The sequence below is a fragment of the Schistocerca americana genome, chromosome 4, assembly GCF_021461395.2.
Source record: "Schistocerca americana isolate TAMUIC-IGC-003095 chromosome 4, iqSchAmer2.1, whole genome shotgun sequence".
Lineage (NCBI taxonomy): Eukaryota > Metazoa > Arthropoda > Insecta > Orthoptera > Acrididae > Schistocerca > Schistocerca americana.
The window spans coordinates 70,627,931-70,655,595 of record NC_060122.1 but is presented as its reverse complement, the minus strand read 5'-3'; the positions used below and the strand labels follow the sequence as shown (position 1 = coordinate 70,655,595).

General features: G+C 44.4%; 1 protein-coding gene across 1 annotated transcript in view; it reads right to left on the bottom strand.

Moving 5' to 3' along the window:
- Nucleotides 1–27,665, bottom strand: part of LOC124612775 (discoidin domain-containing receptor tyrosine kinase B-like) — a 260,476-nt gene that overhangs the window by 120,870 nt on the left and 111,941 nt on the right. Inside the window, exons 5-6 of the mRNA XM_047141170.1 lie at nucleotides 24,080–24,259; nucleotides 21,059–21,192 (exon numbers count right to left, since the gene is read on the bottom strand). Of these exons, the coding sequence (XP_046997126.1) occupies nucleotides 21,059–21,192; nucleotides 24,080–24,259 (314 nt within the window). The remainder of the gene's footprint in view (nucleotides 1–21,058; nucleotides 21,193–24,079; nucleotides 24,260–27,665) is intronic.

The following is a 27,665-nucleotide window of genomic DNA, read 5'->3' as shown; positions in this document are numbered from 1 at the left end:
GAACGCCTCGCGCATGACCCTCCCCACATTACATATCGCTTCGGGTAATTTTTGTTTGTCTGCAAGGCGTTGGCTATGTTTATGTTTGCTGTGAAGTTCCCTTTGCTTCCGCAGCAGATTTACAACGCGGCTGTTGTACCACGGTGGCTCTTTTCATCTCTTACGATCTTGCTTGGCACATACTCATCTAACGCATATTGACGATGATTTTGAACTTTGTCCACTGATCCTCAACACTATCTGTACTTGAGACAAAACTTTTGTGTTGAGTCGTCAGGTACTCTGAAATCTGCTTTTTGTCACTTTTGCTAGACAGAAAAATCTTCCTACCTTTTTTAATATTTGTATTTACGGCTGAAATCATCGATGCAGTAACCGCTTTCCGATCGCTGATTCCCTGTTCTGCGTTAACTGTTTCAAATAGTTCCGGTCTTTTTGTCACCAGAAGGTCTAATACGTTATCGCAACGAGTCGGTTCTCTGTTTAATTGCTCAAGGAAGTTTTCAGACAAAGCACTTAAAAAAATTTCACTGGATTCTTTGTCCCTGCCACCAGTTATGAACGTTTGTGTCTCCCAGTCTATACCCGGCAAATTAAAATCTCCACCCACAACTATAACATGGTGGGGAAATCTACTCGAAATATTTTCCAAATTATTCTTCAGGTGCTCAGCCACAACAGCTGCTGAGCCAGGGGGCCTATAGAGACATCCAATTACCATGTCTGAGCCTGCTTTAACCGTGACCTTCACCCAAATTATTTCACATTTCGGATCTCCGTCAATTTTCTTCGATACTATCGCACTTCTAATCGCTATAAACACGCCTCCCCCTTCACTGTCCAGCCTGTCTCTGTGGTATACATTCCAATCTGAGTTTAGGATTTCATTACTGCTTACATCTGGTTTCAGCCAACTTTCTGTCCCTAGTACTATGTGGGCATTGTGACCGTTTATTAATGAGAGCAGTTCTGGGACCTTTCTATAGACGCTCCTCCAGTTTACTATTAGCACATTAATATTGTTATTTCCTGTTGCATTTTGCCTACTCCTACCTTGCCGCGTCTCAGGAGGCATCTTGTCGGGCCTAGGGAGGGAATTCTCTAACCTAAAAAACCCCCATGTGCACTCCACACGTACTCCGCTACCTTTGTAGCCGCTTCCGGCGTGTAGTGCACGCCTGACCTATTCAGGGGGACCCTGCATTTCTCCACCCGATAGCGGAGGTCGAGAAATTTGCACCCCAGATCTCCGCAGAATCGTCTGAGCCTCTGGTTTAAGCCTTCTACTTGGCTCCAAACCAGAGGACCGCGATCGGTTCTGGGAACGATACTACAAATAGTTAGCTCAGATTCCACCCCGCGAGCGAGGCTTTCCGCCTTCACCAACTCCGCCAACCGCCTGTACGAACTGAGGATGACCTCTCAACCCAGACGGCAGGAGTCATTGGTGCCGACATGCGCAACAATTTGCAGTCGGGTGCACCCAGTACGTCTGCTACCTACGGAGGCCAGAGATCGACTCAATGTAAGATCAGTTCCGTTATGACTTTCTACTGATCTTCGTACGTCTGCGTCAACTAATGCAGGTGATCGCGTTACAATGCAATCTCCAAGTATTACCTTAAAGTTGCGCTTATTACTGATTTCTATATCACTGATATTGAGGCTTTTCTTCTGCGTCTTAGTTTCTTAGCTATTAACTACTTTTAACAGAATTATGTTATGTAGTTATATGTTTGAATGTTGCAGTGACTGCAGCGCTATGACCAGCCAATGCTTCTCTCGATGTACTTCCGTACGCGGCAGCCTGTAGCTACAGCAGTTGTGATGTAGATCTGTCTGCTACCTAGCAAGCCACATGACACAGGCAGATCGTCTTGTACGAGATTTTCAAATGGTTCGTTCGGTTACGCAAAAGGCGACTGGTCCAATGCAAAAGACTTGAACGAAAATGATCGGATATGAAAGTGTTGGTTCTGACCAAAACGTGAGAAGTTTCCTGGCGCCAGAATGTCAGTGAAGCGCCAAAGAAACTGGTATAGGCATGTGAATTCAAATACAGAGATAAGTTAACAGGCAGAATACGGCGCTGCGGTCGGTAAGGCCTATACAAAACAAGGAGTGTCTGGCGCGATTGTTAAATCAGTTACTGCTTCTACAATGGCAGATTATGAAGATTTAAGTCAGTTTGAACGAGGCGTTACATTCGGCGCACGGGCGATGGGACACAGCATCTCCGAGGTAGCGATGAAGTGCGGATTTTCCCATACTACCATTTCAAGACAGTGCCATCAGCATCAGGAATCCGGTAAGACATCATATCTCCGACATCGCTGCGGGCAGAAGAAGATCGTGCAAGATCGGGACCAAGGACGACTGAAGAGAATAAAAAAAAATGGGTCTGGGCACCATGGGACTTAACATCTAAGGTCATCAGTCCCCAAGAACTTACAGCTACTAAACCTAACTAACGCAAGGACATCACACACATCCATTCCCGAGGCAGGATTCGAACCTGCGACCGTATCGGTCACGCGGTTCCAGACTGAAGCGCCTACAACAGCTCGGCCACAACTGCCGGCCTGAAGAGAATCGTTTAACGTGACACAATTGCAACCCTTCCGCAAAATTGGTGCGAATTTCAATGCTGGGCCACCAACAAGTGTAAGCGTGCGAACCATTTAACCAAACAGCATCGATACCGGCTTTCGGAACCGAAGGCTCACTCCTGTACCCTGATGACTGCACGACACAAAGCTTTAATCCTCGCTTAGGCCCTTCACCACCGAAATTGGACTGTTTATGACAGGAACATGTTGCCTAGTCGGACGAGTCTCGTTTCAAACGCTATCGAGCGGATGGACGTCAACGGGTATGGAGATAACCTCATGAACCCATGGGCTCTGCATGCCAGCCGGGGAGTGTTCAAGCTGGTGGAGGCTGTGTAATGGTGTGGGGCGTGCGCAGTTGGAGTGACCCCTGACACGTCTAGATACGATTCTGACAGGTGTCACGTACGTAAGCTTCCTGTCTGATCACCTGCATCCATTCATGTCCATTGTGCATTTTGACGGACTTGGGCAATTTCAGCAGGACAATGAGACACCGCACACATCCAGAATTGCTACACAGTGGCTCCAGGAACATTCTTCTGAGTTTAAACACTTTCGCTGGCAACCAAACTTCCCATAAATGAACCTTATTGACCATATCTGGGACGCCTTTCAATTTGCTGTACAGAAGAGATCACTCGTACTCTTACGGATTTATAGACATCCCTGCTGGATTCATGGTGTCAGTTCCCTTCAGCACTACTTCAGACATTAGTCAAGTCGATGACACGTCGTGTTGCGGCACTTCTGCGTGCTCGCGGAGACTCTACACTACATTAGGCAGATGTATCAATTTCTTGGCTGTTTAGTGTTGGTACCGAGGATTGGTCAGTGTTACCACCTCAAAAACGAAAGGTGTCTGAGAGTTACACCTTATGGAATATCGTCTCAAGTTATGTGATTGGATTCGTGATTTCCTGTGAGAGAGGTCAAAGTTCGCAGTAACTGACAGAAAGTAGTCGAGTGAAACGCAAGTGACTTCTGGCGTTCCCCAAGGTAGTGTTAGAGGCCCTCCATTGTTTCTTATGTACATAAACGATTTAGGTGACAATCTGAGCAGCCGTCTTAGGTTGTCTGCAGATGACGCAGTCGTTTAGCGTCTAGTAAGGACATCAGAACATCAAAACCAATTGCAAAACGATTTAGAAAATATATCTGTATGGTGCATAAATTGGCAGTTGACCCTCAATAATGAAAAGTGTGAGGTCATCCATATGAGTGAATCCGTTAAACTTCGGTTACACGACAGATCAGTCGAATATAAAGGCCGCAAATTCCACTAAACACCTAGGAATTACAATTGCGAACAACATGAATTGGAAAAATGTATAGAAAATGTTGCGGGGAAGGCGAACCAAAGATTGCGTTTTATTGGCAGAACACTTAGAAGATGCGGCAGACCTACTAAGGAGACTGCCTACACTACGCTTGTATGTCCTCTATTGTACTGCTGCCCTGCGTGGGATTCTTACCAGATAGGATTAACGGAGTACATCGAGAAAGTTCAAAGAAAGCCAACATGTTTTGTATTATCGCGAATTAGAGGAGAGAGTGTCAGTGTCATAATACAGGTTTTTGAGTGTGCATCATTAAAACAAAGGCGTTTCGCGTTCCGGCGGTATCTTCACCACCTTTCAATCACCAACATTCTCCTCCCAATGAGAAATTATTTTTCTGACGCCGACCTACATAGCGAGAAACAATCATCATTATGAAATAAGGGAAGTCAATGCTCGCATGGAAAGATACAGGTGTTCGGTTTTCAAGTGTGCTGTTAGAGATTGGAATAATAGAGAATTAGTGTGAAGGTGGTTCGATGAACGCTCTGCCAGTGTGTTTTGCAGAGTATTCTTGTAGATATAGATGTAGATGCAGATGTGACAAACAAAACTACAGTCCAGGAGTGGCCCATTACGTCTTGAACGAGTGAACTCTTTGGGGTCAACGATGACCACATCAGTGTAGTGAGCATCCCTTGAACATGGGATAGGTTAGATTTTCATCTTTCTAGGCATTTTCATCTTTCTAGACCACGGAGCATTATTGCATCCTTTTGGTGACACTCTGTCGGAAGCAGTGAAGCCATGCATGTTGATGCTTTGTTGCGAGTGGAAGACGGGCTCGAGATGTGCGTGCCCATAGTCTCTCTGGAATGGTAACGGATTTGCAAGCGTTCGTGTTGACATTTCTGGTGTCATATGTTTTATACTGACTGTGCTGTGGAAGCAGTACAGTTTTCAATACTGCCTTTACAATACTACGATTGCATCCTTCCTACAATAGGGGGTTTGTAGATGTCCAGACCCCCTATCTACTAGTCTGAGAGTGTACATGTTCATGACCACCAATGTGAGAATGTTCACGATCACACTGTTGCCAACTTAGTTGCATAAGAGTTGTGGCACGTTAAACGTTCTGGAATCGTCAGAGTCCGACTCCCATCAAAGTCACTCAGTTGGCCCCAGGAAACAAGAGGGCATCTCTGCAACATGTTGACCTTTCGTTCTTTACGCTTCCACCACATTATCCACACAGTCCCAGACTTTCCTTTTTAAAGAGCAGATGCAGAAGGTGCTCTGGTCTGCTGGCGGGCACCTTATACTGTTTCACAAGCTGCGACATGGTCGCGAGGAAACAGTGACCCGTATATGTAATAAGTTTCCTTTAATTTACGTCTATGGTCACAAACTTTTTGTTCACAGATTACCGGTTTCGGTCTTTAATGACCATCACCAGATCCGTTTCATAAAAACGAAGTCCTAATGTACTGCAGCCATAGTGGCATCGTCAAATGTTAAATGCGGAATCAGCACCAGCATCGCCAAATACATATAAATTACATCATATGCACGATTCATGTTGTCAGTAGTACTACAGTTTAACACAACTGTTCATGAATGATGATGAAATGATGTGGACAACACAAACACCCAGTCATATCGAGGCTTCATGGTTGGAGTCTCCCACTATGACATCTTCCAGCAGGATAACTGTCTTTGCTGCAAGGTGAGAATCGTGCTCCAGTGGTTTAAAGGGTATTGTAGTGAACTCACATTGATGTCGTGGCCAATAGACGTGCCTGATCTGTACCCATTGGAACACATGTTGGGCGCCAGCTTTATGCCTGTAAACCACCAAGCTGTAATTTGCCAGAATTGCTTGACCTGTGCGTAGACATCTGATGCTACACACTTATGGAATCCTGTCAATGTCTTGCAGAATCCATGTCAACCAAGAAGATGTCTATGATACAATTAACATCCTCTGTGTGCAACTAACTTCCTTTTGGCGAGTTATGGACACTGAATGTTGGATGAGGACTCAACAAGTCGTCCATGCAACAGTCATGCGATTCCTGGTTCAGAAGGTCTCAATTGGCCCTCTATGTGATCCCGGAGATATGCGTTATTCTCAAACCATCGGATTTCCGTAGCACTAGTATGATTTTTTGCGATGGGCACCTATCTTGTAGAAAATATTATACTCGGTAGGAAATACACCAGCTGTGAATGATTGATATGACTTAGTCGTCTTTTTCTTGTTTTTAGACCTGTGTTCCACAGTCGCAGTTTTACAAGCTTTGTGGGACATACATCGTTTTTTGCAACTATAGTAAAAGTCTTACTAGGACCAGATTCGATTCGTTTATTTTAAAGCATCTTGGGCGGACAGGTTTTTGCCACGTAATTAATTCCTTGAAGTTCTGCACAAACAGATGTTCGGGTTTCTCTGACCAGCGGCGGTCTACGACACGTCTGACGACGAAGAATAGCGCTGGTGGAGGCGTAAGTGTTTCAGAGTCCACTTTTCAGCCTACACCGCTAAACATGACCATCCACAGCAGACAACTCCTCGTGTTCCGTTAACCGACACAACGCCATTGTCAATTACAGTTGTAGTGGGCATGGGATCATTGAGACTGGAGCACGAATAAAGCGAAACGTCGCGCAAGACCGGAAGAATCATGTTTCTGGTTACATCAAGTCGATGGTTATGCCGGTATACAGAGTCATCCAAGCTATCTTCTACTCAAGACGTACGCCGAGAGAGTGATGAGAAAACAATCGATTCAGTCGGTTGTTGGAAAACAATCGACTCAGTCGGTGGAAGTTTTACATATTGATCGAATTATTCATTCATCTTTTGAGTGAAACCAGTCTATGAGAGCAACTGAATGGAAACAATCGAATCAGTCGGTTGTAGTTTTACATATCGGCGAGATTTTTATTATTCATTTATTCCTTTCGCGTGAAACTAATCTCTGAGAGCAAATCAAAACAGTCGACACAACAGTGACGTTTTGCGTACTGACGGAGTTCTTATTCATTGGCTCCTTTTCAAGTGAAACCATTTTTTCTGCCAGCTGAAGCTTGTATTCATTTGTTCAATCTACTGAAAGCACTGTTTAGTGGTTTAGCTGACCGAGTTGCTCAGTTATTCTTCTGAGTGAACCCAGTTTGTCGTACTTTCAATCAGTGAAGTGAAGCAGTACAATAAAACTGAGGTGTACATCACATAGCCTCATGTGTAACCGAAGAAAAGCAATAAACGCACTCGTTTCATTATTTACTAGAAGACCAATTCTAGTTTTCACCTTTTAAAACTGATGAATAGGTAGGTGTGCATTAAATTGGTCTAGGTTTATGCGGAGTTAACATTGGCAGTTCAATGGAGAGTAACCATATGAGTTCTTTCAGGGGTATGTAAAGAAGAAAGGAACATTGACACATTTTTTTTACCACTGGTTTTCGGTTCGTTTGACAGAAAGATATGATGATGTCCATAAATTAAAATAACAAACAATCTGGGATGCCTGTGTCGCGAACGCTCCATGGAAGCGTCCTGCGGCTGCCAGGGCCAGGGGTACAACCGGAATGAGGAGGTGGCGCGTTGGCCAGCCGCCGCTCTATACAGCGCAGTCAAGGCAGTCCTCTGGTCGCTCCGACTACCGCGGCACCTCCTCGCACCGGCTGTAACCCTGGCCCTGGCAGCTGCAAGCGGAGGTTACGGAGGCGGCGCCACACGCTCGCTCCCAAACGATCGATCGATCCCTCAAGGAACAAGGTGAAGAAGAAATTGCAAAACGATTTAGAAAAGACATCCATCTGTATGTTGCGAAAATTGGAAATTGACCCTAAATAACGAATAGTCATCCACATGAGTCCTAAAAGGAATCTATTTAAACTTCGGTTACACGACCCGGCCGAAGTGGCCGAGATGCTCTAGGTGCTTCAGTCTGGAACCGCGCGACTGCTATGGTCGCAGGTTCGAATCCTGCCTCGGGCATGGATGTGTGTGATGTCCTTAGGTTATTTAGATTAAAGTAGTTCTAAGATCTAGGGGACTGATGACCTCAAAATCTAAATATTTAGGAATTACAATTACGAACAACTTTAAATTGCAAGGAATACACAGAAAATGTTGTGGGGAAGGCTAACCAAAGACTGCGTTTTATTGGTAGGACACTTATAAAATGTAACAGATCTACTAAGGAGACTGCTTGTCCGTCCTCTTTTAGAATAATGCTGCGCGGTGTTGGATCCTTACCACATACGATTGACGGAGTAGTGCGTAAAAGTTCAAAGTAGGGCAGAACGTTTTGTATTACCGCGAAATAGGGGAGAGAGTGTCACTGAAATAATACAGGATTTTGGATGGACATCATTAAAACAAAAGCATTTTTCGTTGCGGAGGAACCTTCACACGAAATTACAATCACCAGCTTCCTACTGTGAATGCGAAAATATTTTGTTGACGCCGACCTACATAGGGAGAAACGATCATAATGATAAAATAAGGGAAATCAGAGCTCGTACGGAAAGATGCAGGTGTTCATTCTTTCCGCGCACAATACGAGATTGGAATAATTGAGAATTGTGGTGAACCTTCTGCCAGACACTTAAAGGTGATTTGCAGAGTATCCATATAGATGTAGACGAAAATCACTCAAGCCCAGAGACTGAGGGAAAAATTCATATAGCGGTTCAACCGACAGGGACGAGACAGTCGTTTCTCTCGCATTGAATGAAAGCATTCATGTAACGGACGCAACGCATGGAGACTTGTTTTTGTCTAGCGTGGAGTGAAACCATGGAAACCCAGTGAATGAGTGAAAGCATTCATGTAGCTGACATGGCCGCAGGGACTAGTTTCATGCGGTTGTTTCATTCGACTGAAAAAAACCGACTGAATGAAAACGCAATCGAGTAACTAGTAGATTGTTAAGAAAAGTTGGTTGTACCATCACTACACCGTACCACGGACTCAGGCCGGTGGGGACAGTATTGTGCTACGGTTCACCTGCATCCCTTCATGCTCCATTTTCTCCACAACAGTGAAGCCATTTTCCAGCAGGATACCTGTCCGTGTCACAAGGCAAGAAACTTGCTATAGTGCTACGAGGACCATGATAGAGAACTGACATTGATATATTGGCCACGACAAAATTCAACTTATCTGGGTGCTGTCGAGCGCCAACTCCGTGCCCACAAATCACCCTCAAGTAATTTCCGGGAACTACGTAATCTGTACAACGTACTTTGCGAAACTACCAAGCACTTGTAGCTTCCATGCAACACGGAATCGCTGTTGCACCGTGTTACAAGGTGGATCTTCATGCTGTTAGATACATAGCCATGATATTTTGACTTGTAAGTGTTGATCATCGAACTACGATCTATCCAGACAATCGACTACAAAACAAAAATAACACCTGATTTGTAACAGCTGCACCATAGACTTAATTTTGTGCTGTATACTGTGCACATTAGCAGTGGTCAAAATTATAGTTAATTTAAGAATGAAGAAACTGATTCATTGGTACTTTTTCCAATCATTTACAATTTACAAAATAATTTGTTTACGCGAAATTTGAATCTGAGAGCTATAATTTTCCGAACAGGAAATCAGTTATAGGAACAAGTGTTGGTGCAGCCCGCGGTTTTCAACTGTATTTTATTGCAACATGCTTCTAACAAGCGAAGAATCAAAAACATCAGCTAATATTATGAGTTATTAAGAGTTTATTTTTCATTCTCAGTAACAAATAAAAATACTTACAGAGACTGTAATATTTTAAGATGTGCTTAATTTTAATTGACGTCGGTGAATTCGGCTGTCAGCTGTCAGGTTTGCCGATTACGTCAGGCGGACAAAGGTACGTAGCGCGGCCAGTGCGAGGTTAATAGGAGTGAGAAGTGGAATATTTTATTGCTTGTCTTCCGTTGTTGACAAATCACGAGCGTGCGCAGATAGCACCGATGAGCTGTTATGGTATAAATTTCGAAAAGAAGTAACATGGATTCGCGATTGTGCATTATAGGGATGGTCATCTTCAAATGCGGTACACGTCTGTAACAAGTAATATTAAATCACGTTAAAGCTGTTGTAGTACACTGCAGTGTGTAAAAGAAAAATGACATTTAAAGCATACAGTAAACACTTGTGACCGTGTCGTACACTGCAAGCAGTTTTTAGTTAATATAACATACGAGACACATGTTCAGGAAAAAAAAGAAAGAAAAAAAACGGAACACTTAGAATGACTAGAGATAGGACGTTCGTTCATATTCACAGGACATGTAAATTAGTATTTTCTGCAGAAATGATTATCATTTCAGTCACTTCGATTCTGCATGTGTCTTGTTGCCTACTACGCACCGGATTCGCCGTTGTCCCTGATACTTGTTCCATGCGAGATGGCATCGTCGTGTGTAAGGCGTGAATGGCGTCCCATGGTACAACCACCCATGCTGCATTCCCCTGGCTTCAAAGTTTATCTGTGGTGGTTAGCAGCGGGTCACAGCGGTGCACCTGTTTGTTTCACGATGTCCCACACTGTTTCGATTCGGGACAAGTCTGGTGATCTTCTGGGCTAAGGCAAAAGGCTGACATCTTCTGACACCAAGGAGGCATGTGTTCATGCAGCAGCTTGTGGTACGGTGTTGTTTTGCTGATAAACGCCATCTTGCAGAAAGGGTATGTCTACGGCTCACTGGATGTCATTCACGTAGGTCACAACGTCCTGGACACCCACTAACTATTCAAATGGCTCTGAGCACTATGGGACTTAACATCTGAGGTCATCAGTCCCCTAGAACTTAGAACTAGCGGTCGCGCGGTTCCAGACTGAAGCGCCTAGAATCGCTCGGCCACTCCGATCGGCCCACTAACTGTGGGTGTTGTAGTAGTACCCAATAGAAACGTATACCATAAGGCCTTCAGTTGGCGCTGTATGCCTTGTTCGAAAGCAGTCACTGTGATGCTGCTCCCCCTCTCTGCTGCGAACCAAAATGTGGCTACCATTTTCAATCAAACAGAACCTCGAATCGTCTAAAAACAGTATCTGATACCATTTCTGTCCTCACAGACGACGTTCCATTCACCATTGCCATCTAACACGTTTCTTCACATTCGTCTCTGACAGGTAGAGAAGTGGATGACGCGCACCTACCCCATGCCGTGATAAACGGCGACGAACTGTCACCCCTGATAGTGTGCCATGTGTTCCACTGTTGCTCCAGAGCCGAGAAGGACGCAGATCGGTCCTGCGATGCCATTTGTATGAGGTGTCGATTCGATCTTCTTTTTTTGGGTGACGGTCTGGGGGGGGGCGGAGGGGGGGAGGTGTTACCTGACCCATCTCGTCGTGTTCTACGGCCTTCTGTGAATCATTCTGCACATACCTGTTCCACTGGCGAAACACTTCCTCCCACATGAGTAGCAATTTCCCAGGGAGATGAATCACATTCTCTGATGCGAATAATGCGCCCTCCTTCAAACCCTCTGATTTGACGGTGCGTTTCGCTCATATATCTGCGAGGCATCCCGCACTTCTACTCAAATCACACTCATCCATTACCTTGGGTTTACAGTGACAACGAGATCCGCATGCGCATTTTACCGGTACGTGGTGTTGGAATGCGCCATCGATATTGACCTTGAACCCGCTGATCGACATAGTTCAGATACTCAACATCTCTGCAGAACATACTAATGTATATGTCCTGTGAATTGACCGTCATATCTCTAGTCTTTCAATGTGTTCTGTTTTTCTGAACATGAGTGTAATTAATGCTGCTGCCTACCGAGAAGGGGTGAGAGTAGTTTTAATATTCATCGCCATTGTTGTCAGTGAGATTGAGAGAGGAACCTTGTCCTGCTATTTTTTAGAAAAATGTTTTTTGTTGTTGGATGTCCGATGTAAGATAAGTCATTTTTATTATTTTTGTACCTGGTTTGTATGGAGAGTACCAATCCTTCACAACATCGATGTTTAAACAACCTCTGTTGGCCTACAAATATAGTTAAGTGTCATTTACTTCTGTGTGACAGTTTGTTCTGTAGTTCACAAATGCCAACATGGCGCCGGATTGGGAAGAGTGGCCTCACTATTGTTCGCGAAAAGTGGTCAACCTGTTCAACCGAATAAGACTTAATTACTTTCAGAAAACAGGCGTAACACACGATATATAAATGACTTCTAAACCATTTAATATACAAAGATTTCATCTGCCTTTCTGTCAATTTGTGAAAATTTTTGAATTAATTAAGTTACATTATTTAAAACCGTCTCTGTTCTGTTATATTTGGCCTAATATCTAAGCCCGCTTTGAATAGGTCTGTTGCAGCCGGTTGGTAGTCTATCAGATAATGGGGCTCAAAAATGCATAGAAAACGCTGCAGAAAATCAGAAAAACAAACATGGGATCCTGTTCTAATCGCAGATAGTATACGCTTAGTTTCAGAAAATTGGTTACTATGTAAGGCTTCAGAAAAATGCATGTAGTTCCAATGTATTATTTTCTTTTTCACTTAAAAATGTTTGGTGTGGTGCCTCATACAATATGAATTCAAAATATGCGAGCGGTAAGCTTCTATCAATAACCGTGGTTTGGCGAAAATTGTATTTATCTTTGAGCGGCCACCTTTCCAATGCGGTGCGTGGCGTTGTCCCGCAATGTTACGATTGGTTCTTAAGCAATAAGTGTGACGACCACTGCCCTAAAATATACTGTACAATCGGAAAAACGTAACACACGTTTCAATAATAACGAAAGTAACGGAGCAAATGAGCGACCAACATTCATATAAGGCACGAATACATGTCGAAGATTGTGTTCGGTGCCGCTGCAATACTGGAATCTGTCAACGCAAAGTGCCTCCTTTCCACTTTTTAGGCTGCGTTTCTAATTGCTCCGCGATGATATTACCCTCTGTTTCCAGTTCCTGATGAAGCATACGGCTGATGGCGGTAGCGGAGCGACGCAATAGGTTGCGGCCGCTGTAATTAAAATTGAATTGCTATTGGGCCGCAGCTCATCATCACACAGGAGTAATTAGGCCAATTCACGTATATGAGTAATTGAGAGGCACGTCCGGCGGTCTCCCGCATGTCGATATCGCGATGGAAGTCCGTGGATACGACCACGTATCGTCGAACTGCAGGAGAAACGCTAAAAATTAACCGGACAGGCTAAGCTCAGCGGCGGCAGAGGAAAATTCTGCCAATAGCACTAGAGATTGTAGATACAGATTTCCATCGTGATCATGCGCTGTCAACCTATTACTTCGTGCGAGCAGTTAAGAGTCTGCTTGATGTCAGTAACTGAAGTCATAGTATATATCTCATCTCTGTATCACAGTCCAACTCAGTGCAGCTTATCGTTAAAAGATTTATGGGTTTCTTATTCAAACTGTGACCCATTTTCTATCATGTCTTACCCATTTGATGACACTGCAGTACACGTTGTTTCTGTGCTCTGTTTAACACGAAACAACAATTAAAGTAGCTTTGGTTCAGTTTATTACGACGAACAAAATACGTATTGTATAACATACGTATATTTCTTGTGAATAAAATGTTTTAAATCCCTCAGACGCAACATTTAGAATAAAATCCACGAGCTTTCGGGAGCTCTGTCCAGGACTACAGGCTATTATCCCTACAGTACATATCGCTAACAGGGTTTTTCAGTTTCTTCACCACTTCTTTTGTGTTTATCTCTTTCGTATATACTTCGTAAGCTTCAAAGCGTAATGCAACCAAAATGCTGAATCACTGTACCACACATTGTCAACAGACGTATCAAAATGACGTGGGGTGTTAAACTATAGTTATGAGCGCTATTGGCTTACCTCTCAAATAGACTAAATATTACAGTTTTTATCCATTTTGATGGTTGTTAGTGGGTTAACCTAAAATACTGAGATAGGATATTTCCTTGCATGAATATTGTTTTATGCCACTATTAATTAAGAAATACCCCAAAGGCTTTTTACAGAATAGGTAATAAGGTTTGTCATACATTAAACAGAAATTTGACATTCAGTGGTATGTTCTACCAACATCACATAAATAGATAGCTGGTTCCGAGCACCTATTATTTAGAAGCCATAATTATGGATGGGTGTGTGTGTGTGTGTGTCAGTTTCAGCATCGATTTGATATGCCGACCAAACTAGAAACACATATGATTTGTTTGTTACCTGAAAAATAAAATTACTGTGGGGCAAAAACAGGCATAGCATCAGTTGGTGGTGGTTTGTGGGAGGGAGCTACAATACATTCGTGTGGAAGTCATGGTTTGGCTGATTACTGACTCTCCTGATGACAATGAAGTTCAGCTTTAGACAAATTAAAGTAACAGAGCTGTATAGAATTTTTAGATGAGCGGTCTACATTGCGTAGACGTTTTGATATTTGTTTGTTACTCTTACCGACGGATCTACCTGTTGTTGGATCAGCAGTAGATGCAGCCTAGAGTTTATTTGTTCTTGCTCCTTGAGGAGAAACTAGAAGTGTCGTTTACAATAATTTTGTCTTATATTAATAATCATAGTGATTTTCTGACATTGTATTTCCATTATGTAGGCCGTTTTCCCACTTTTTCTAAGACATTCATAAAATTACTAAGATTTTGCGCTAGTATAATTTGTTACCTTGTCCAGCCTAATGAAAGACTGAGATGGATAAAAACCAGGCACCTTCAGGTAAGGCAGGTAATACAGATAAAAGATTATACAACACTAGCTGACAAACCCAGCGTTGTCCTCATATGTATTTATTCTAGTCTTCTCCTCGTCCATCTCCGTCTCCCTTCTCTCTGTCCATCGCATCCTTCCCGCCTCTCTCTGTTCATTGCCCTCTCCCCTATATCACCTCTCCCTCTCTGCCTCTCCGCCTTTCTCCTCCCTCCCCCTCACTTTCTGTCCATCTCCTGGTACCCCAATTCTATCTCCACGTTATCACACTCACCCATTATGACGCTGGAGGTTCTTACCCCTACAGCATTTCTTTCCAAATCGTAACTAATGTCTGTACCAAATTTGAATGAAACCTTTCTGAGGGTATGGATGTGCTTGTTACCAGCATATTTCACCGGTATGTCTAGCGAATTTTACCCTGTAGTTACATTTTCATACACCTTAATGTTTATGTCGTTGTATCTCTTGAAGTATATGCTGTATAATGATTTTTGTAAGTACATACTGTACATACTGGTATATGTCACTACAATCTACGAAACATGTTGTGAATTGAATTAGTTGTGAAAAACTAATTGATTAAACCGTCATGCATTTTGCGGCAGTTTCTCACGCATTTCAGTGTTTATGACGCTGTATATTCTGAACTATCAGATTTTTTTTTGATGGATCCATGCAGCGGCATAGGTGGATGATGTTTGTGAAAAGTGTTGCGAGTGGAGTTAGTAGAAAACAAGTGATAAAGTAAGCCGTCATGCAACTTGTGTGACCTATCACGTATGTCAGTATTTAACGTCCTGAATTATTATGTGCGCTACAATGATATAATTTTGCAGACAGATTCACTGGCAAATGTGGATCCTGTCTGCGAAAAGAGTTAGTAGCAAGAAAGTAATAAACTTAAACGTCTTGCATCATGAGGTAGTTATTCACTTATTCAATGTTTATGACGTAGTATTTCCTGACTAAGTCTCGTATAATGATGTAATTTTTCTGGTGCATTCAGTGGTAAACGCGTGTGCTTTAAGTGTCATTTTTACTGCATGAACAGCGAAATTGTAGTAAAAGAAAAACCTTCTTTCTTTGATGATTTTGTGCGGGTCGATAGCAATACAAAGTCTCTAAGTGCTGTCATTCTCAAATACTGGATAACTAAAGTACAAGTATTTTCGTGCCGTGCGACTACACTATGTGATCAATAGTATCCAGACACCCCAAAAAACATACGTTTTTCATATTAGGTGCGTTGTGTTGCCGCCTACTGCCAGTACTCCATATCAGCGACCTCAGTTGCCATTAGATATCATGAGAGAGGACTATGGGGCGTCAGCGGAACTCACGGACTTGGTGATTGGACGACACTTGTGTCATATGTCTGTGCGTGAGATTTCCACACTCTTAAACATCCCTGAGTCCACTGTTTCCAATGTGATAATGAAGTGGAAACGTGAACGGACACGTACAGCACAAAAGCGTACAGGCCGACCTCATCTGTTGACTGACAGAGACCGCCGACAGTTGAAGAGGGTCGTTATTTGTAGTAGGCAGACATCTATCGAGACTATCACACAGGAATTCCAAACTGCAACACGATTCACTGTAAGTACTATGACACTTAGCCTGGAGGTAAGAAAACTTGGATTTCATGGTCGAGCGGCTGCTCATAAGCCACACATCACGCCAGTAGATGCCAAACGATTCCTCGCTTTGTGTAAGGAGCGTAAACATTAGACGGTTGAACAGTGGAAAAACGTTGTGTGGCGTCACGAATCACGGTACACAACGTGGCGATCCGATGGCAGGACGTGGGTATTGTGAATGCCCGATGAACGTCATCTGCCAGTGTATGTAGTACGAACAGTAAAATTCGGATGCGATGGTGTTATGATGTGGTCGTGTTTTTCATGGAGGGAGCTTGCAACCCTTGTTGTTTTGGATGGCACTATCACAGCACAGCCCTACATTAATGTTTTAAGCACTTTCTTGCTTCCAATTGTTGAAGAGAAATCAGGAGATGGAGATTGCATCTTTCAACACGATCGACCACTTGTTCATAATGCGCGACCTGTTGCGGAGTGATTAGATGACAATAACATCCCTGTAATGGACTGGCCTGCACAAAGTCAGACCCGAATACTATAGAAGACGTCTGGGATGTTTTGTAACGCCGACTTCGTGCCAGGCCTCACAGATCGACATCGATACCTCTCCTCAGCGCAGCACTCCGTGAAGAATCGGCAGTCATTCCCCAAGAAACCTTCCAGCAGCTGATTGAACGTATGCCTACGAGAGTGGAAGCTGTCATCAAGGCTAAGGCTGGGCCAACACGATACTGAATTCCAGCATTACAGATGGAGGGCGCCACGAACTTTTAAGTCATTTTCAGCCAGGTGTCCGAATACTTTTGATCACATAGTGCACATTACTTTCCCCTCCCCCCGACTCTTTGATAGGTAGGTGGTTCTCATCCGCACAGTGACCCCTTACGGAGAGGAAACGACACGTGTACAAGGATTGTTTGATGTCGGTCCAGTGGTTTTTGAGGAGGTGTGGTACATACGCACGTACATACACACGTACATCCATTTATATAAGTTTTATGGTTTTATAACTAGGTAATGCTGTACAACACACCCAAAGAGAAGCAGTTAAAGGTTTGAAGAAACAACCATATGTCAGTTGTAAAACACATGAACCAGCTACTTCCCAAACAAACTAGAAGTAATGAGAACTATCTAATGTCGAAATGCATAATCTGTCCTAGAGTCACGCTGCGAACGTGAAATCAACAGGGACCGATAGGAAAGGAAAAATTTGAATGGGCACAAAGTAAGCCTTGTGTGAAATCACCAGGGACCGATAGGAAAGGAAAAATTTGAATGGGCACAAGGTAAGCATTGTTCCTGCTTACGATGAGAAGTTGTATTACATCAGAAGCTAGAGAAACCACTCTGATCATAATGTTCCTTACTGTACCGCTGTATCACACGACAGTTACACTGCGAAACAAAAGTAAAATGTAATTTTCTCAAACCGCCGAAATTGTCTCCCAGTGTGGCACAGAAGTTCGAAATTTGGCTCATACGTGACCTACAGCCTTGCTCCGTAATGGTGCCAAGTGTGGCACCCTCGGCCTCGGCGATGCGTCGATCAGCAAGGTGTCGACACGTGCGACATAAAGGCCTCAGCTCAGAAGCCCATTTGCGGGGTAAGGTCGATTAATGATGTTACATTGGCAACAAATTTCACCACAATTCTGCAAACTCTTCCACCTGGCATACGATGGAAATATTGTCACACACACCCATTTCCACCATTTCACCACTTTTTTTGACGATTCTACGTTGGAGGTCAGACCCGCGACACACAGCGTAGGAATCACGCGGATTTCGTAGGGATGGTCGAGGATAACATTTCAGATACAACGCCGCTAAGGATCTACAAAAAAAAGGCTTCAGGGTAACGGATAAATGGCGTCTATAGAACCACTCCATCCGTTGCGCAGTTGGCTCCCTGATATTTCGTGGTCGAAAATTACAGTTCAGAGGGCGATGAGCAACAGGATAAAGTTCTTGGAAACCTTCGATACTGCTGACGCCCCCCTGAGCAATTCAGCTCTTGTTTAAGGACCTCGTGGGCCTGCAACCCCAAAAAACATGGTACGTTCAGAGCCATTCGACGAAATGCGAACGTGATCCGAAGCAGCAAAGCGTGCTTATGGTTTTCCATCCCTCTTCAGAGGGGGAGTGGGCGACACTGACACAGACTTGAATGAAGCGGCAGAGTGTCCTTTTGAAACCTTTCAGTTCCGCAACACCTCCGCACGTTTGTTGGGCACTTCAGAAGTGTTCCTGTACAGAGACAGCCATTCACTGACCCCTAAGCGCTGGCGTGACAGCCATCCTTTTCGACACCTTCTATATTTCGCGTGCGGCTTACAAGCGCTAGTTCAGCTGCGTAGCGCCTCTCGGCTGAGGTGTGTCGAAATGGTTGCCTGTCACACCGGCGCCTAGGAATCAGCGATGGTTCAAATGGCTCTGAGTACTATGGGACTTAACATGTCATCAGTCCCCTAGGAGTTAGAACCTGCGACCGTAGCGGTCGCGCGGTTCCAGACTGAAGCGCCTAGGAATCAGTGAATGGCTGTCTCTGTACAGGAACATTTTTAAAGTTCCCAACAGAGCTCTGCAGATGGCAGCGAAGGTGTTGCCAAATTGGGGTCTTAGAGGGTCTCTCCTCCCCCGAATCATACCATAGGAGGGCCCGAAACATGAGATGTGGAAATGCATAAACACTCGTGCTGCTTCGGATCACATTCAAATTTCGTCGAATGGCTGGAACGGTTCCAATCGGTTTTTCCCTGTACACCAAAGTAAAAGTTGCGATCCCGCTACTCTTCCAAAGGCGTGCTGTCATATTCGTTGCGGTTGCAGGCCCGCCATGTCCTTATAGAAGGGTTAAATCGTCCGGGAGGTGAAATCAATGTCGAAGGTTGTCAGGAGCTTCCTCCTGTTGCACACAACACAGTGAACTATCATTTTACACTGCGGGAAGTGTGGGAGTCAACGCTCCGAATGCCACCACCCTGAGGCCTTTACGTGTCTCTTCTGTGCGACGATTCGTGTAAAATGTGTTCTTACCCCACCCATAAGAAAATCGTGTGATTTCAGTACTGGTCATCGCTGATCTGACCTCCCTGGCACAGGCGTCAAAAGAACGGGTGTGGCGACCTTTCCAACGTATGACACGTTCACGGTGGCGTTGGAGAGAAGTGTGGTGAAATGTAGTGGCAATGTGATTTCACTAACCCATCTTACACCCCACATGAGCTTCTAGGTTTCGGCCTTTTTGTCGCATGTGTTGACACCTTCGTGTTTGAAGCATCTCCGTGCCCGAGCGTCTCGTTGCAGGGCGCAGGGCCAATACAGGGGAAGGTTGTACTTGTTAAGTACAATGGTAGAAAATAATGGGGTTTCGAATAAGTGACCCTCCGATACTCTATCGCGCAGTTCAGTTACCCCAGAATTAATTACCCCAGCGCACTAGCACCCGACAAACGCCATAAAAATTGGCGAAGAAGAAAAATGTGGGTCCCAGAGCGTTGTTATGAACTGCTTTGAAGCATGTATTTTTCTGGATCACTTGACAAGGACGAATCAAATACAGTCTATACTCGCGACAGTATGGCCTGCGCCATCAAAGAAACAGAAATCGGTGCCTTCATTACATCTCCACTTCCGAATACCGCATTAATTTTTGTGCTGCACTAAGTTGTTAAGGACATTATGAAATTAGTGTACAATCTTCTAAGAAAGATCGTGGTTGGGTTAATCAGTACGGGAATGTATTTGACAAGAAACTAAAGTACGTACATACATCATGTACGGACAAAGGAAAATGCAATTACAATTAATAATACGTACAGTCACCCGCAAAGTCGATAACTGCTTAGCGCCTTCGAGGTATGCTTGAAGCCAAGTTTTCCGCGTATTCATGTGGAAGAGGCCTCCAAACGCTTCGAATTTGGGTTGACACCTGTTTCATGATAAGAATGAGTTTCCCGAAAAGAGATTAGTAAGGATTTTTTCGACTTTTGGATTCAGTTTGCTGCTGGGCCACATTCTTCAAAGTCATCCATTTTAACCAATTTATATCGTATTACCCACTTCTGAACAAAACACTTTCATTTCCACATGTATTCAGATGCCGCGGCATTACTCATTTTCTAACCTTTGTGGTCGCTACAGAGGAACACAGTCTCAGAAGGCGACGCGTAAGCTGCACTCACGTATCTTCTCGTGTATCTCAGTCAAGACTTCAAAGCAAACTAATACTTCACGATAAATGATAACAGCGAAACACTTGCAGGGTAAAGATTTTTTAAAATCCTTGACCGCGGTTTCGGTATATCTAAATATACCTTCATCAGAAGTAAAATACACTAAAATCACATCCTGCAGTGGAGAAACATAAACAATTGTGCCAATTGTGTTCGCATCGACCCTCTGTCCATAATTATGTTGTATAAATAGAAATGATGTTTCAACTACTAACCACGCCTTTGGCACAATTTTTTATGTATCTCCACTGCAGGATGTAATTTTAGTGTATTTTACTTCTGATGAAGGTATATTTAGATATACCGAAACCGTGGTCAAGGATTTTAATAAATCTTTATGCTGCAACTGTTTGGCTGTTATCATTTATCGTGAAGAATTGCAACAGTTGCCGCTTCAGCCATGTTTAAAATCTTAAAGTAATACTTTATGAACATTGCATGACGGACAACGGTTCCCTCTACTGTGCTTTGAAAGAACTATGGCGATATCTTTTACCATCTGTGGGTAATGCAGACTACTCTTTTACTCAACAGACTATACAATGTCATTACGTGCCTCCTCGCAGGTGCCGCAATCTGTAACTGCGTCGCTGCTTATTAGCGGTGCTGAATCGTTACGCACCTGCACGTCTCTGGTGAACTGGTTGTTGCAGAAGATGTGGACAGCGTTGAACTCGCGCACCTTGTCGAACTCGAACTTAATCTCGACGGGTTGTCCACCACGGCTGTCGTTCCTCCAGCCGACCCAGCCCTGTCCTGCAGAAACAAAAAAAACACACGCTGTTCTCAACAACTACAAAATAAAACTGGCCTGTAGTTTCTTTACAGAGTGCACTTGGTGTTACACCTCGGTTAGTCAACAGTGACACTGTTGGTATGATTCATTTGATGATCAAATCTCATTTACCTAAAAGAGAGTTCCCCGTGTTTAATATACATTATCGAATACCGATTGATTGTCGTCTGTTTAAGTGACAATTCCTCCTTCCTCACACCACTTCCGTTATTTCTGTTACATACGCTAAGTTTACCTAGAATCAGTTTTCGGTCTGCAGTGAAATAGCAAGCCACGTAGTTTTTTAAACTTTGGTTATGATGAAATCATTAAACACTAATTTCATGTCTTTCTGATATTTACGAATGATTTTAAGAAGCATAACATGACAAACAATGTGACAAATTTTGTAGATAATGTTAAAATTAAATATGGGAGGTTAGTGTAAATATTTAGAGAAGATGAATAGCTGGATCAAAGGATGAAGCGAACTACCATTTAAGACACGAAAATCACACATCTCTAGCCGAAAATTGCTATGAGACACATCTTATGTTACACTACTAACTGAAAGACAAATTACATGCATAACCTAACGTACAATGCCAAATAACAAATTAATTCATACTTCATTCCATTTTATAAAGTTTATCAAGCCTCCAAGTCTACCAGGCAGTTAAGTCATTCAGAATTACTAGGGGAGTATACCTGTTTCAAGAAACCTTGATTATAGTGGATTAATAGACCTGAATTTTAAAACTCTTCCCATAGGGACAGTAGTGAACGTTATGAATTATGCAAATAAATGAAGAAGACATATAGTGTGGAATAGTGAATGAAAATCTCACCGGGTGAGACATCCAGACGTATTAAAATAGAGAAGAAATAGACGAGAGTCAGTGTGCCCCTGACTACTCATGTGAAGATTTCAGATAATAGAGTTGGACAGATGACTACTCGTGTTTTGTAATTTCAGACATCCATCGCACGGGACATGGCATTCAATGCCACATGCGCTGACGTCTCCACCTCGCTGCAGAACGGTACGTTGACCATCGCCTTATGGGACGGTGGCACATTCCAGGGTCAATTTTTGGTACAGGTAAAACTCGTGGACTATGTAAGAGTTCTTCAAATAATGAAGCGGAAAGTAAATTTTACATGTCCGAGAGAAGAAATACAGCTACTGCGCGACAATATTTACTGTCGTAATTTGTACTTTCGAAATGCTATTTTCTTTATGTTTGTATCACCGTCCAAACAGCGAGCACGCTATCTACGTACTGAAATTAGAAGCGACATAGAGGTACTTCTCTCTAGAGTACACGGCATCCAACGAAATTACAAACATCTCCCTCCATATGACCAACTTCTCCACCTTGTCCAAGTACTCTACGAACAACAAACAGGTGTCGACTTTCTCTCCCTTTTTCCGTAGGCCACGACAAAGCCTACGCTCGTGTACTACATTCCATGTCACAAGTATGCTCTTTTAGTCAACCACATCCGCCAGCTGCCTTTTTTTTACCATTAACCATCCATATTACATGTAACACTAACACAATATGTCGTCTCGTATTTTGCATGCAACTACAGCAGTACCCTGTCAGCACTATACCCTCTCCTGAATACCTGTTCCAACACGCTGACGACACCGCCTTCAGCGCAACCCATCCTACCCTTCAATGGTCCCTAAGCCCCCTTGAACATTAACTTAACCGTTTCATCTCCTGGTGTGACAAGTGGTACCTCTCCAACAATCCCACAAAATCTAGGTAAGTATCATAGGAAAAACCACCCGAGTTTTCTCTCTCCGAGGCATTTACCTAACAGTCCAGAACGCCCAGTCACTATAATTGAAACACTAAAACACCTTCGACTAAAACTCGATCCGAAATTGACCTGAAATTTCAATCCACTAACCATCCAACACAGTGGCCACAATAGTCTAAAATTACTAACTAAATACTCTAGTATTCTTCTTACGTCATCCATCGTAACCTTAGGCTGTATCAATGTTGCACGGAACTCCGCTCCTCTATTAGTTTACTACTGCCCCCAAAGGCCAGAGCGGTATGCATCCGTATTCATTTAGTCTCGCCACCCGTCTCCTTCACCTGTCAATCAAATTCCCCCGTCTCCTCCACCACGTCGAACATATATACCTTCTGTAAACTTGAGCCCTTACATCCCACAGTCTCCTCAATCTTTGAGAAACCTAGGATATTCAGTAGCCTTCCCCTCCGAGACGAACTCATCCTCGAGATTTAACCCTCCATCCAACATAGCTTACCCTACCCATCGCATCCCAAATGAAAGTTCTAACCCACCACAGCTGGGACCACAGTCCTGTCCCAATACCTGCAGCCAAACAATTAGTTCCTTTCCACAAATAAATACCTCATCCCTTTACATCCAACATCCTCCAGAAAACCTACCACATCCCAATTTCAAGCCACAGCTACCAGGAGTCCTCACCACAAAATCCTGATTACGATTTAGAATACACATCACCATCATCGTCCATGATCATCGTAATTATCTGAATTTTAAATTCATAAATTTGTTTATTTGATCCTGACCACATTTTACAGAAATGAATGGCTGAAGAACGAGTACGTGCCACCACCATCCCTCTCCTCAACTATTTTTGGGCGCGTGTCTAAATAACTTAAGTGTTAAAAAAAAAGTCATGCCTGTGACGCAGGTGGAGTTCTTGTCCACGTTATAAAGTGCGTTCGGAACATTTGACATGCATTAAGTTGCTCTGTGTTTTCGGAAAGATTCCGCCAAGGTGCGTTGTCTAGGCCCTAACGGCGTAAGCTTGTCACGCAGCATGCCGGCGTCCAGACTCGCGGCGGCACGAACCTTTGTCCAGCACCGGGTAGTGGCCGGGCCGGAAGCTGTCGGCGGCGACGCGGCCGTCCGTCAGCTGGCCCAGCCCCCGGCGCAGCTCGCCGTCCCAGTGGCCGTCGTACGTCGCGTCGAACAGCTCCCAGCCGGCGCCGCGCTTGTCGCCCTGCGGCATCGAGTAGCTCACCACGCCGTCTGCAACACAGCACAGTTACCTCAGTCACTCCAGCATGCCCACGTGCAGTTAAGGCAGTTGCGGGTGTCACCAGGGTTGCCGAAACACAGGGACCAGGATTCGTTGTTTTGTCTAAGGCACCCCAGTTACACTTAGGTGACATGGTGTAGAAATATGCGCGATACAGATGGTGGTAGTATCGCATACACAATGTATAAAAGGGCAGCGCATTGGCGGAGCTGTCATTTGTACTCGGGTGTGAGCCGTGGTAAAAAAATTGCTGTTTTGAAGGGCGCGCCGCTTCGCGTACTGTGAAGCAGTCGCCCTCCGTTTCTGGCGATGGCGCCGCTGTGGCAATCGCAGCTTTGGTGTCTCCCTCTGGTGGGAAAGGGGAAAGGTTGCCTGTTCACGTGCGTTTAAGGAGCACGATGAGCTCGCCAGGAAGTCAGTCTGGAGTCAGTCTCAGTCAGTCTGGGAGTCGGTGCAGTTAGTCGACGGAGTTAGTCGGAAGGCAGACACTCGCATGTTAGTAAGTCGGCTCTAGGTCTCAGTCGCTGTTGGGTTGTGGACTGAGTCGGGTTCGTCGTTACTCCGCGGTTGGACGAGTTGGCAGTCAGCAGCAGGAAGGTCCGCACGGTGCAAGTACCGTTGTCGACGCAGATGGAAGGCCGTTGGTCGATCGGTCGGCTGTTCGTCGGATGGTGACATGTGGTTTGCTGAGCACTGACAGCAGTACCAGTCGGTAAGAGTTGGCAGCCAGCAACAGTGCCGGCCGAAGTGGCCGTGCGGTTAAAGGCGCTGCAGTCTGGAACCGCAAGACCGCTACGGTCGCAGGTTCGAATCCTGCCTCGGGCATGGATGTTTGTGATGTCCTTAGGTTAGTTAGGTTTAACTAGTTCTAAGTTCTAGGGGACTAATGACCTCAGCAGTTGAGTCCCATAGTGCTCAGAGCCATTTGAACCAACCAGCAACAGTCGACTTCGTATGGTTGTTAGTATTCGCCGGGACCGCTGACGGCGGAAGCGGGCAGCCGTTGGTCGTTTGCTCGGCCGGTCGTCTTAGTCGACGACGTCTTGGATCCTGAGGATGAACACCGAGTCGGGATGAGGTTGGACCTTGTTGGTTCGTCGGAACTGAGCAGCGACGTAGTTTCCACAGCGTGAAGCCAGGCCGGGGTTTTTGGCGGCGGGCACGCGCTGTTGCATTTGGAGGCGCTAGCTGTGAGAGCGATCCTCAAGTTGAGTAATTAGTTACTTCTTTTTAAATCTCAACTGTTACGATTTGTTCGTTATTTGTGGATTGTTGTTTCCTCAGCCGTTCACGCGTGTGATAACAAGTGGTGTGTGTTGTTGTCTAGAATCTGCAGCCTTCTTCTGTAGTGATTTGACAGTTGTGACTTGCGTTTTCTGAATTCTTTTAGACCTGTCTTGAGTGGTGTTTGATGCCTTGATCTTGGTGAGGCCAAGTTAGAAGGTGTAGGTATCTTGGTTTGCTCGACATCGGCCGATATCTTCTTTTGTTTATGCAGATGGATCTCACGGTAGGAAATCGGTCACATTGTCGGTCGGAATGCTAGTATGTATGTCGGTCGGAACTGCCTCTGTCATGTTTGTCTGATTCGGTGTGTTAATAAATTTACTGCTTGGAGTGTAACGGCCTCATTCCTGAAATATGTTTTGATCTTGCCTATCATCTTGAGAGGCGGTATCTGTGTACTGTAGAGCATGTTAACTTGTTTGGCCAACCTTGTATAATTTTATATAAGATTGCATTTCATGGGCTTTTATTTAAATGGTCATTTTAGTATATAAAGTTGCCACCCTTCCACCGTAAGACTTTTATAAGAAGTTAAAATCAAGTTGCACCTTCGGTGGCAAGTTAATCTTTTAATTTTAATGTTTCGTACCATTTCCATCCCTCCTACGGGGTGCATATCTTGTGTGCTTGTGTGAATTGTGAAAAGTTTTACTGTAAGGTAATCTGGTGTTTTGCAGATTTGCACCAGTGTAGTCTCTCAGAGGTTGTTGTGAGCGGTCGTGACTACGGTCGTGTCAAAAGGGAGCGGCAAGGTTCTCAGCCCAAAAGCTCATACACTCAAAAATTTGTTTCTTTCTGCCTCTGAATAAATTATAATTTGATATTTAGAGGGTGCTTTTCCTTCTAATTTTAAATCTGTTTCCTTAAAAAAATGCCTTAGGAATAGAATTCCCATTTGTTACAAGCAATTTGTTTTTGATTTCGTCAGTTACTCCATTGCAACTGCTTCCACGCTCACATAGTGTGATTAAATGTGTTAACTTTCTTGATGAATCGCTAGTAAATAAACTAAAATTTTGAGACTATTCTTTGAAATTAAATCCACGGTTCAGGGTGGTTCATGTGAACAGGTTTCCGCTGTGATTATGACCCCACGACGGGATTGATCAGCCTTTGGGCGCCTGATGGTAGTTGGAACTAGACGCTTGGGAAATTCAGTTCGGAAATCGTTAGGTAAATCAATATTCCGCGATCCACAGTGTCAAGAGTATGATGAGATTACCAAACTTCAGGCATTATCTCTTATCATGGACAATACAGTGGCTGACGGCCTACAATTAACGACCGGGAACAGCGGCGTTTCCATAGAGTTGTCAATAAAACGTAAATGTCGTGTGACTAGTGCCTCCCGTCGGGTAAACCGTTCGCCGGGAGCAAGTCTTTCGATTTGACGCCACTTCGGCGACTTGCGTGTCGATGAAATGATGATGTTAAGGACAACACAACACCCAGTCCCTGAGCGGAGAAAAACTCCGACCCAGCCGGGAATCGAACCTGGGACCTTAGGATTGACATACTGTCGCCCCGTCCACTCAGCTACCGGGGACGGACAGAGTTGTCAATGCTAACAGACAAGCAACGCCGCGTGAAGTAATCACGGAAATCGATGTGGAACGTAAGGCGAACGTATCTGTCAGGGCAGTGCAGCGAAATTTGGCGTTAATGGGCTGTGGTAACAGCTGACCGACGCTGGCGCCCTTGCTAACAGCGCTACATCGCCTGAAGCGCCCCTCCTGGGCTCGCGACGATATCGCTGGTACCCTAGGCGACTGGAAAACCGTATCCTGATCGAATTAGTCCCGATTTCAGTTGCTAAGATCTGATGGTATATTTCCAGTGTGGCACAGACCGCACAAAGTCATGGGCTCACGTTGTCAAGAAGGCACTGTACAAGCTGGTGGCGGCTCCGTGAAGGAGGAGGAGGAGGTTAGTGTTGTTTAACGTCCCGTCGACAACGAGGTCATTAGAGACGGAGCGCAAGCTCGTGTTAGGGAAGGATGGGGAAGGAAATCGGCCGTGCCCTTTCAAAGGAACCATCCCGGCATTTGCCTGAAGCGATTTAGGGAAATCACGGAAAACCTAAATCAGGATGGCCGGAGACGGGATTGA